Here is a 12,024-nt window from a genome sequence, read left to right as displayed (position 1 = left end):
AGAATCGTAGATTCATTTTTTTTAAAGAGGGAACATAGCGCCATCTGCTCCAAAGAAGTAGTATGACAATTATTTTAAAGCAAGCCTGGGTCTCAAAGTCAGTTTGCAGGTGTTTGGACCCTGGTTCTACATTCCCACTAAACTACAAAAAATGTCTTGGATCAAGTTAACAAAAATGAACCACTGAGTTATAGCCACTGAAATATATATACATTGTACTGTATGCTTGTGTGCATGACAAATGTGTCTGTAATTAACCAGGTATTCCCACTGGTAAATTCAGTAATTAAAGATCGTCATTGATATTACCCCTTAGTTTTACATATCTTCTCATACGCTTCATTTGATATGTCTATTTTGAGTGAGAACGCCTACTCTTGGGCAGGTATAGGTGGGGCATCTAAGTTGGTGTGAAAAGCACCCTAGCTACTCTTTGGTTACACATTCACCAAACAAGCGAAGCTGCAAATGGAGTGGCTTCAAGCACTTGGGCTCTTTGGATTTTTTATAAGTTTAAGTGGAGCACAGACCACTCCAAGGTTGGTTTTATGATTTATGATGGATTTCTGTTGGACTTACAAAGAAATGTGTAGTTTTCAGAAGGAGTTGTAATAACATGGCAGTCTAGTCCTATCCCCTAGGTTTAACATTAAGTTAGACCATCATAAAACTGCTTTCTTAGTAGCGAACTTTAAAGTTATTCCTTCTTGTCATGGTAAGCATGTAGATACACCATTGTATAACTGACCAAGTTGGAACTCTGTACTGTGCTTTTTAAACTTCACTTTATTGCTATATAGATTTTATTCCATAGAAGTTTATATAATTAACAAATTACAACATTAATAATGTAATATTGTTTGTTTCGTACAGCAGCAGTCGTGGTCCATCTTACCTTATTTCAGCACCGAGGGTGCTACGCCATGGCATCCCAACCTCTCTCTCTGTCACTATTCTGAGAGACTCACCTGTCCGTGTTGTCTCTGAGATCATCAATCTAAACACCAGTGTATCCAGGGCAGAAAGCATCATTCTTGGAGGTAAATGTTTTTTTTTTTAACACTGCATATAAGATAAGATAAGATAAACTTGTATTAATCCTGTGAGGGAAATTCAGTTGTCATAGCAGCAAGGTAGTAGGAATAGGAATCAAGTACCTACATATACATAAACACCAAAAATAAATGAATACAAATTTAAATAAGAAAGAAAATAAATAGATAAAATAAATAGACAACATAGCACAACTCCGCTGGAATATATATATGATTTGTTTGACTTACTGCACTATTTCAAGGCACCAAAATGTGTATTTTAACAATAAATGAAAGTAATCAGTCACCAGAAGTGTTAAAGAGTGGCAGTTAAATATTGAATGTTTTTGTTTTACTTTTAAGGGTCCACTGGGTTGCAAGAGTTACCTCCTGTAAGTAAACCTGCTTCAATATGTAATCTTTCTCAAGGGTCCTATCCGTTTCCTCCTCTCTTCAATGTCATCCCGAAACTCCTTAATCCAGCTTAATCTCTCCTATGCGAAAGTATGTCACTGTCCCCTGTGAGAAATGTGTATCTGAAGAACAGTCATTGTCCTCAGGATTAGGCCTTCTAGAAGTGCTGTGTCATGGGTTATCATGGATGTTTTTGTCTGTCTAAAGGTCAGATCTCCTAGATACCCAGTATCAATACACCTGCAAAGTTTGGTTGGATATTATCCCTTATTAACAAAATGTCAAGGTCGATCGGATGTCAAAAGGATTTCACCTAACATTTGGATAATTAATCTAGCTCAGTGATTTCTTTGTAGATCCTAACAGTACATCTAGACTGACCTCAGGAGGGACTGCTGCTGGTGCCTTAACAACAACCTGACACAACACAACACAACCTTAACAACAGTTATAGTATATCAGTTAACACTTGTTTGTCTAATCCTTATGCCCACATTGTGAGTAATAATGGGTACACTGAAATGAGAAGAAAGGGGACAAATTAGTTGTATGATGAGAAATCACAGCAGTGCAACGAAATGTGGCTGGACTTAATTGATATTGATGTAAATCAACAGTATATAAATGGACAGTGGTCCAATGGCATTCATTGTTGAAGCGTTGTCTTTTAAATATAATTTGTTTAATAGATCGTATGACTGTGGTCACTTCCCACAGGTCCCTGAGAGTGATATGGGCTATTGGCATCCCTATGAGCTGGTTATTCGGGGCTATGACGGAAACAGTCTGGTCTTCTCCAACTCCACCTTTCTGAAGTTCAGCCCCAGGAGCTCATCCACCTTCATTCAGACAGACAAACCCAACTACAAGCCTGGGCAGGTGGTGAAGATCCGGGCTGTGTCCATACACCCAGATGGCCGACCTTTCGAGAGCCAAGTTGACATGGTCATAAAGGTGAGTGTGTTTTAGAAGGAGATGATGAGCATAGTGGACATACATAATATATTTAGATAGATATGAACCTCTAGATTGTTTGATACAGGGCAAGGCTAGAAAATGAAGGATGAAAGACAACGTAAATAAAATGTTTGCTTTTATTGTGCTGTATGTCGGTTCAGACAGAAATACATTTCAGAATGATCAATGTGAAAACTATATGGAAACTATATGGATAACTGTAAGTTTCCGAATATTATGTGTAATTAGCCATTGGGAGAATGTGCTTCTGTGCGGTAGGCTACTGTGGTAGCATTGTGATGTTAAACCAGTCCTGCAACACACTGATGAATGGGCCTAAAGAGTGCAGCCTCATAAAACCTGTTCCTCTGTTGATGCTGTGGGGGCCAGGACCCGAGAGGGAACATGATACGACAGTGGTTATCTTTGGACAGTGCCTTGGGTATCATATCCAAAGAGTTTCAGCTTTCCCAGAACCCTCCTCTTGGCCTGTGGACAATCGTGACATCAGTCAATGTGAGTACACCATCATGCAAGGTACTGAATTAGCCACATTTTGGGTTTTGGTAAAAAAAAAAAAACCTAACCCTAACTTTAAAAAAGTAAAGTTGTCCTTTAAGTTGAACTGATGTATGTTTTATATTATTATTTAGTTTGCATAGTCAGTGCAAAGAGTAACAACATGCGGATGTTGTTATCATAATGGCATTTTAATGCAGCTCCTTTTGTCAAGCTCAAAGGGCTAGTTTTTATTTTCTATTGTTGTTTTGCTATGCTAGCATGATCAAGACAAACTGTCATGACATTCGGAACTAAAAGGGTTGTTACACAAAACACATGTTAAATAAACAGTCCAGAACAGCATCATTGAAAACAAACGGTTTAAATGACTGGGTTTCTATACAGAGCTCACAAACAATTCTTGTGTTCGTCTACACAGGAAGTAACAAAGGAGAAACACTTTCATGTAACTCACTACGGTAAGATTTCGAGCGCAGATCTGAAAGAGATGAATCATAAAACAGGCATCCAGGATACATAAACAGAACAAACATTTATCACTTCTTTCTAAACAAGCTTAAGTTATATTTCCCCTCAGTGATCATCGAAGGGTGTGGGTTCTTACATGCCTCTCTGTGTGTGTCAGGAGGAGTGAACCATGTCTGTATGTGTTTGTGTCCAGTGCTACCTTATTTTGAGGTGAAAGTAGATGTTCCTGAGTTTGTGCTGCAAGATGAACCCCTAAGCGGAACAGTACAAGCTCAGTAAGTAGTTTTACATTTACCTCCAAAGATGATGATGTGCTGTTCTTTTCATAACAACATGAATTCAAATTTGAGCCTCCTCACTCAAAGTAAGAATTTCATAAGAATGTTCATCCACCTGTGACAATGTCAGCTAACATGTTCCTCACCTCTTTCTAAAGCTACATGTATGGAAAACCAGTGCGTGGGTTCCTGAACATAACATACACTCACTTTTTCCATGGCATTGACGTTCACTACAATGAGGAAAAAGAGGTAAGGTTGAAGGGACGTGAAACTAGCTTTTGTTGTTTTTTTGCCCCCCGGGTGGTCTCATTGTGTTTATTTTTGGATTGAATCATTACCTCACGATCTGTACGTCTGATATGCCTGTATAATGAGGCCTAAACAGATTAGGAGGAGCACCGGCTAAACAAAGTATCGTTTACAATCCAACAGATTGATGGTACAGCTGATTTTACATTTGGTATGCCGGACTACAAGGATTACAAACGGTCCCCTGACTACATGTATCAGAACTATGAAGGTTATGGGGGAGACGAGCATGTCTACATCACAGTGTTCGTCACTGACCACGCTACAGGTGAAATGTTGGTTTATGTTGATGTACTCTATATGTGTAGATTATGTAGTAGATGGCTAGATTGTTGTTTTTTTCATGCATTTATCATTAGGAAACACACCTCATGTTTTTCACTCTTGCCTTTAAGGACTGACATACCACAGGAATGCATCTGTTACTTTGGCGAAATGCAAGTACCACCTTGCATTTAATGGATACCCAAGCATCATCAGACCTTCGTTGAACTTCTCAGCTCAGGTATTTGGACTTTTTTTTTTAACTCAGTCTTACTTTGACCTGCTAAACATTTTTGGAAAGTGTTTTGTAAGTGTTTCGTCGTATCAGAAACCAAGTTGAAGGGTCTTATAATGGGATGCCTCATGAACATCCATTTTATTTCTTGCAGGTCAGGGTTTCTATGTATGACCACAGCCCTCTCAGTGCAGAGGACCAGGGGAAGATGCTGCAACTGTCAATCACTCAGCAGAGGATGAGTCCATGGAACTGGAGACACGAAGACCTTGGGGTTTTGGTTCCCAGGATGCCCAACATGTCCATGGACTACCGGAGCCCGTCCCAGGAGATTCCCATCATAGAGATGAGGCTTCCAGTCCCAGCCAATGGGATTGTGCCGGTCCACATCCAGCTTTCAGATGAGGTCGCGACGCTCAACATTGAGGTATACGGGAGAAGAGATCCTACCCACTGGACCTGCCTTGAGACGGGCTTCCTGGGTAGCTGTAACAGTCCTCTCATACGACACACAGGTTTAGCTAATGAAACCCAACCGAAGGATCTGAGTTCTAGTGAAAATGGGCTTTCTTTATCAGTATTTATATATCCATACCTTTATCTGTACCTACATGAATAGTTTGTTTGGGTTTTGTGCTGTCTCTTAGTCTTCTGGTCTGTTTTCATAGGTTTGGTTTGAGGATGCCCACAAGGGACTCCAGCTTTATAACACCTACTCTTCACCAAGCCATTCCTACATCCAGCTACACAGACATGGTGACCCCAAGGTATTGCTGGTTTTTGGAGACAGGAACATTTTGGAGTCCGTTTTTTTTTTCTTTTGTGTGTCCCAATATGTCATAGTGAGATGTGAGTTTTTTTTCTTCCAGATTGGAATGCCCCTGCAGCTGACTGCACTGAGCAGTTTCCCATTAATGGAGTTTCATTACTTGGTTAGTACTGTAGAGCCAACCGCTTGAAATTGTTATGTGATGCCTTTGTCCCTAAAAGCAGGACAATCAGTGATTCAAAAGTGCTTAAAATGCTCTCTAAATGCTATGTCAGGAATTAATACTAGTTTGTTGGCTCTGTGGTGTACAAATGTTTAACACGCTCCAAGTTATGGATTATCCATTCATTATTATAATGCAACCGGCGATAGAGCGGATTGGAAACACCACGATCAATGTTTCACTAACCCTCAGTTCAATCCCTAAATACTGTTAAAGGAAATATAACATCATCAACAACATCCGCAGGTCATGGGCCGGGGCCAACTGCTGTCGGCAGGGACTGAGAGCTCCAGTCGTTTCTCTCTGACCCCAGATGAGTCCTGGGCCCCTGAGGCTTGTGTGGTGGTGTATTGTGTCCGGCCCGATGGAGAAATCGTCAATGACGCACTGCGGGTCACCGTCCACCAAGCCCTGAGAAACACAGTAATGGCCTTATTCATGACTAATTCGGGTCATCTGAACTCTTGTGTGTTTTATTCTTGTTTATAGTTAATGTTACCTTCGTCTCCCTTCAGGAAAGTAGGTTGTGTATTTCAATTTTCATGTCATCGAGGAACACTGTTGAAGCTCACGTGGTTATCTTATGTCCGATATTAGCAAATTGCACAGAACAGTCAAGGCATTGACAGTTTTAGTTTTGGATGAAATGTGTCACAAATGGCAGTTATGATTGCGATGATTATGGCTAACAAAATGTTCGGAGGAGAACTTAAACGTGAACTTTTACTGCAGTGTACATCTGTTTAAATGAGTCCCTCAGTGAGAGCATGAACGCTCCTTCTGTGGTCCTGTAGGTGTCTCTACAGTGGAGCCGAGACACAGTGAGTCCTGGGGAAGAGGTGACACTGGAGGTGTCCGTGTCTGAGCCGGGGTCTGTGCTGGGGATCCTGGTCGTGGACAGAGCCACACGCCAACCCGAGGATGACAATGATATCACAGAGAACGAGGTGAGGAAGTCTCCCACTAAACAAATGGTTTAGACATAGGTTGAACTTAAATGAAATTAAATAAAGGGACAATTCCATCGCCATTCTTGCCAAAATGCACACAGCACAGAGGTTACTGGACAGCACACAGGTTTGCACTGTTGCAAAGCTAAGAGAGAAGACACATGGTAGAACTGAATTTCATTACTATGTAAGTGTTGGTGAGAACAACAGCCCTGGGGCAGTTCATACACTGTACGTATGTCTTTTATCGTGCTCCCATAATGTACAGACCGCTGTCGACTCCCTTCAATTGTTCAGGGCAAGACTTGCTGTAATTCTGAACAAGTCACATTACTGGGCGCAGTCATATTTCTTTATCATCTTTTGATCTATAGTTATCCCTTTATCACTAATCCCAGTTTAATAGTTTACTTGTCATAGTCTTTGCAACTCTGAACATTTTTAAGGAATTTTGTCCTCCTGTTTTCAAACTAGATTTCTGTTCTATCAGTTTCAGGAGGGCTAAACTTCCCTTGGGTGTAACCCTAGAACTCGTTCCCACCCAAGTATCGTTTAGGTGTAAGAGAAAAAGGGAGGAGAGACATAGCTTTTCAGTAACCGAACAAGAGCTTTTGTCAAGTCCTCTGATTTATCACTACAAAGGCTGTAATATCAGTCAGATTTGGGTAAAGTGGGAACTTTTTTTGTCGTTGTTCGTGTAGGTACTGGATGAACTGGCCCTCTACAACATGGGTGGGGGCTCGACTGATGTGGAGAAAATGGGAGATCCGTACTCTGTCTTTATGGTAGAGTCTCGCCTGAGAAAATAATCCGGCTCCAATTACATATGTATCCCCCTATCCGAGAACTATTCTGTGGGCATTGTGTGGATTTGGTATGCATTGTTGTGAGACACTTCTGTTTATTTGTGACACTCCCAGGGCGCTAATATCATGGTATTCACTGACGCAACCTTAAACACGAGGAAAGACTTGAGGCCTGAATTTCGTGAGTTTTTATAAAGAATACATACATACATATAAACATACATGCATGGGAATTTCAGTCCTCATATATCCACCATGTTTATGTTTTTAAATTAAGGTTGTGTTTGAGAACCAGAAGGACAATTTTTTTCTAACTAGGTTCTATCCAACAGCAGGGGAGATAGTGATGTATAACGAACTCACGGGCGTTCCATCGCGTGGCGATCAAGTAGTGCGGCAGAATTTTCCAGAGACATGGCTATGGATGGACACTGACCTTGGGTGAATAAAAAGAGACACTAGACACACAGAACACTCACAAACACTCACAGTGATTCGAAAGAGACGCTAGACATAAACACTCACAGTGATATCAAAAGAGACACTAGACACACAGTCACGCAAAAACACTCACAGTGATTCAAAAGAGACACTAGACACACAGAACACTCACAAACACTCACAGTGATTCAAAAGAGACGCTAGACACACAGTCACTCAAAAACACTGACAGTGATTCAAAAGAGACACTAGACACACAGTCACTTGTAAACACTCACAGTGATATCAAGCAAATGGCACGGAGAAGGGTCAACCTACCACAAGCAGCATGAGTGACGTACTAATAGTATGTTATATGAATAAGCTCTGTAGTGTGCGAAAGGTAACCAAAGCTAACAGTGAAGTCACAGGAACACAACCCTAAAAATAGACGTGCGTTAAAAATCTGACTTGCAGGTTGTAAGATATTATACAAGAATTATTTATAGCTATGGAATTGAATTGATATTTTGAGTTTCCTTACTTTGGCACAGGCTTTGTCACAGAAAGCTGTCGCATACGTAATGCATAATTGTACTGGGCTGTATGTTAATATACAACATGTGGGGTGGAGGTAACATGTAACAGTGGAAAAACAACATATCGCTAAATATTACTTGCCAGTTTGATAACAAAATGTCTTTGAATGAACACAGCACGTGAGAATCTTATATCAGCATACTGCATATTAGATCCACACAATGGCTTTCTTCAGGAAGTTACTGTTTATTTTACTAAGTCTCTTCCACATGTTTTTCCTTAGTGCCTCAACAGAGAGAAGTTTCCTTGTGACCGTGCCAGATAGCATCACATCATGGGTGGCCACTGCCTTCGTCATGTCAGAGACACTGGGCCTGGGGATCGTCAGTGCCCCGGTGGAGGTGATGGGTTGTGCTGTACTCTCTCCTCCCCTCAGACATCTGTATCTAAAACTAGTTCGATTGACTTGAATGAAGCTTACACAGGTCTCGCCATTCTTGAAACTGTGCCATAGAATGCCCTGGCATAGTATTACTCTCTTATGAATCATTCATGATGATTTAATCAGTGTTGATGTATATTATAAACATTTATTATCAGTTCATATTGGAATATAGTGATCTCTTTTACTATTTGTCATATTGCTATCCTCTGTTGCCGCAGTCCAATGATAGTTGTATACCATGTGCACGGCTCACAGTGTTCAATGATAGTTGTATACCCTGTGCACAGCTCACAGTGTTCAAGGACTTGTTCCTGGAACTCCATCTCCCAGCATACATCATTAGAGGAGAACTGCTGGTGCTAGAGGTCCACCTCTTCAACTACTTGGACGAGGATGTAGAGGTACATTTTCGGGAATTGTTTTTTACCTCTCATAACACATCGTTTATTATCACTGTTTGACTGACATTTTTTTCTATTATTCTGTAGGAATGAGAACCATCAGTACTGGGAAATTTGTAGAATATGAAGACCTTTAATTTGTTCTATACCTGTCTGTAAATGTTATATTGTTCTCTTTCGTTTCTTTTTCTGTTTCTCTCGCACTCACACATGCACATTTTGGTCTCTCTTTCTTAGGTCATAGTAATAGTGGCAGAGAGCGAGCACTTTGAGTTTGTCTTTCCGGACAGTGAAGGACTCACTATGGCCTCAACACGCAGGGTGACAGTGTGGAGTCAGAATGGCACGACTGTGCTCTTCCCCATTAGACCCACAATGTTGGGGGAGATTCCCATCTCGGTCAAGGCCATCTCCTCCTACACCTCAGATGCGCTCTACAGGACCGTTCTTGTCAAGGTAGAGCACCTTTCTCTCCAGCCTCTGGAGTCGGACACAAGGCTCTGTATAGCCATCCTCTCCCTGAATCCTTAACATATATAATGCTAAACTGTGCTTCATGTCTTGCTATTTTCAATACAGATTTTTTAATTGCCAAAAATACTTTACTGTAATAATAAAGATTGTAAGGGTTTGTCGAATAGGGTCGTTTATTTACTTGTATTCAATTATTAATGCTAAATAATACCCCACAATACAAGTCATTACAGCAACGTGAGAATAATTCATTGTTGGGAGAATAATACATTTCAAGTGGCTTAGTTTAATTATAGGCCATTGTGCTTCCATGAGGTGCTCCTCTTCAGGTCATTACTTTGGTCTTTAATTTAATGATTCTTCATTCCCCAGTGGTTTTTGACAAGCCGTTTTCTCTTGGTCGGAAATCTTTCATTTATCGCTTTCTTTGCCCCCAACCAGGAAGAAACCAAAGGTTGAGAAACCAGCGCTTCCTGAGAGTCCTCATTTGATGTTTGAAATATGGCTGTTGTGTTCCACTTGCTTGTTTTGTTTATTTATTTATTTACTTTACAGCCAGAAGGAATCGAGCAATCGTTTACACAGACTTTGTTCTTGGAACTGCCTCCGACACAGTCCAGCGTCTCTGGGAAGCTCTCGTTCACCTTCCCCCCAGATGTGGTGCTCGGCAGCGAGAGTGCGAGAGTGACGGCGGTCGGTACGTCTGCTCATCAATCTGAAACCGCAACCCCCCCCCCCCTCTCTTCCTCCTCCTCCCTCCATCTCTACAACCTCACCCAACCACCGCATGCATGTCATAGGGCTTCGTGGTTAATAAAATACAGCATTCCCAGCTGCCTGGATTAGAATCACATCAGTGTCTTAAAACCTGTCAATCGCTCCAGAGAAGTTGTTTTTGTTTTCTTTATAAACTCCAAATACAAGAGAAGTGACTTTACAGTTAGCATCAGGAGGAAAAACTGACATACAAAAGTCCAAGGCCACAAACACAGGGTCATAAATTTAGATCCAGTGGGAAAAACATGACATTGCAAGGCTGGGAGTCGGGTGTTTTTGTATGATTACCAGCTGTGTGATTGTTGTTAGCCATGTGACAGTGACTGACGGGCTCTCTGACACGCTATGCCACTAAGTATTGCCCACTTTGCACTTGTTTAGGGTTGTTGTCCTCGAAGTGGTAAACAGAAGTGGTAAACAGACAGGCTGTTGTTTAGGGTTGTTGTTTTTGTTGTCCTCGCAGTGGTAAACAGGCAGGCTGTTGTTTAGGTGGCCGGCCGTGTAAATGCAAAAATGTTTTTATTTGCTTGTGTGTGTCACCTTGTGGACCGCTACGTGATTAATTGGGCATGGGGGACTTGCTTTAGTTCCGATTGCCGGCCTTTTGTGGCGTGGTCTTTCCTGTTTGTGTTTCTTGTGGTCTGAAAGGTGACATCCTAGAGACATCAGTCACAGACCTCAGAACAGTCTGCATGTGTGGCTCTTCTCAGTAAAACATAATATACTCAGTTGCATACAACAGAAACATCTATCAGTAAGGCATTTCAAAGGAAATAACTTGATGCTAGAAATGGCTTGACATTCTTTTCGTCCAGTAAGTAAGAAATACATAGTGGTCCGAACCTCAATCCAGAGCCAGAAGTAGTGTGTGTACTCGTTTAGTTCAGCTTTGTGGTTGTTTTGCCTTAAACCACATTCAATTATTTTAACACGCCATCTCCTTTTTATGTTTGTTTTTCTGTGGGGTGAAAGGTGACATCCTCGGACCATCCATCAGTGGCCTGGAGTCTCTCATTCAGATGCCTTACGGCTGTGGTGAACAGAACATGATAAACTTCGCTCCAAACATTTACATCCTGCAGTACTTGGCCAGCACGGGACAAGACGACACAGAAACCAGAGAGCGAGCCATTTCATTCATGATGCAAGGTGCAGAGTTTTTCTCTGATATTTATTGTTTCACTCCATCTGGATTTTAGTGCTTGTATGGGGTATGTGGGATACACCAAACCCACTGCCCACGGTTGCTTATTTAAACAGAAATATTGGGGTGATGATTTTCACACATGCATTAAAGAGGAGTTTACCAGTGTGAGCAACACCTTAAGGGACAGCAGGCAGCATACTATTTACAGTCTCTACATTTGCAAGGATTTCACAGGCAAGGCCTTTAAAGTGAAAGAAAACTCCCAGGGAGATGGGATAGTGCCAAAGCAATAATATTATACTACACACAATCTACCATAAATGTGGTAAAATTGTAAATACTACAACTTGAAAGTCACTATAACATACAATTATTCCTCTAAACCTCTACCCAACCACTAGACAAAACTGGCTGGTTGGTCTTCAATGTGTATTTTTTACTTTGATAAAATAAAATGTCCAAATGTTAACATTCAGAAAATCCAAACTCCTTAGGAATCTTATATTCTTTGATTATATCAAGCATTATACAGATATTTAGCTGCAAGCATTTCTCAGCACCTGTTCTTTCAGATTCAGGGTTCAGCAT

At 41.1% G+C, this 12,024-nt stretch overlaps 1 protein-coding gene across 1 annotated transcript in view; it reads left to right on the top strand.

Annotated features, from left to right (window-relative positions):
* Positions 1 to 2,180: 2,180 nt before the first annotated feature.
* Positions 2,181 to 12,024, top strand: part of cd109 (CD109 molecule) — a gene marked incomplete at both ends in the record, with an annotated part of 16,958 nt that continues 7,114 nt past the window's right edge. The window contains 13 exons of the mRNA XM_080860359.1: positions 2,181 to 2,402; positions 2,796 to 2,921; positions 4,639 to 4,911; positions 5,153 to 5,251; positions 5,723 to 5,899; positions 6,271 to 6,423; positions 7,128 to 7,195; positions 7,551 to 7,673; positions 8,476 to 8,593; positions 8,925 to 9,038; positions 9,276 to 9,494; positions 10,068 to 10,209; positions 11,262 to 11,438. Coding sequence (XP_080716485.1) covers positions 2,181 to 2,402; positions 2,796 to 2,921; positions 4,639 to 4,911; positions 5,153 to 5,251; positions 5,723 to 5,899; positions 6,271 to 6,423; positions 7,128 to 7,195; positions 7,551 to 7,673; positions 8,476 to 8,593; positions 8,925 to 9,038; positions 9,276 to 9,494; positions 10,068 to 10,209; positions 11,262 to 11,438 — 2,011 coding nt within the window. The remainder of the gene's footprint in view (positions 2,403 to 2,795; positions 2,922 to 4,638; positions 4,912 to 5,152; positions 5,252 to 5,722; positions 5,900 to 6,270; positions 6,424 to 7,127; positions 7,196 to 7,550; positions 7,674 to 8,475; positions 8,594 to 8,924; positions 9,039 to 9,275; positions 9,495 to 10,067; positions 10,210 to 11,261; positions 11,439 to 12,024) is intronic.

The sequence above is a fragment of the Sprattus sprattus genome, assembly GCF_963457725.1.
Source record: "Sprattus sprattus genome assembly, chromosome: 2".
NCBI classification, from domain to species: Eukaryota; Metazoa; Chordata; class Actinopteri; order Clupeiformes; family Clupeidae; genus Sprattus; species Sprattus sprattus.
The sequence above is the reverse complement of the archived record's forward strand: the minus strand, read 5'-3'. Positions and strand labels throughout refer to the sequence as shown.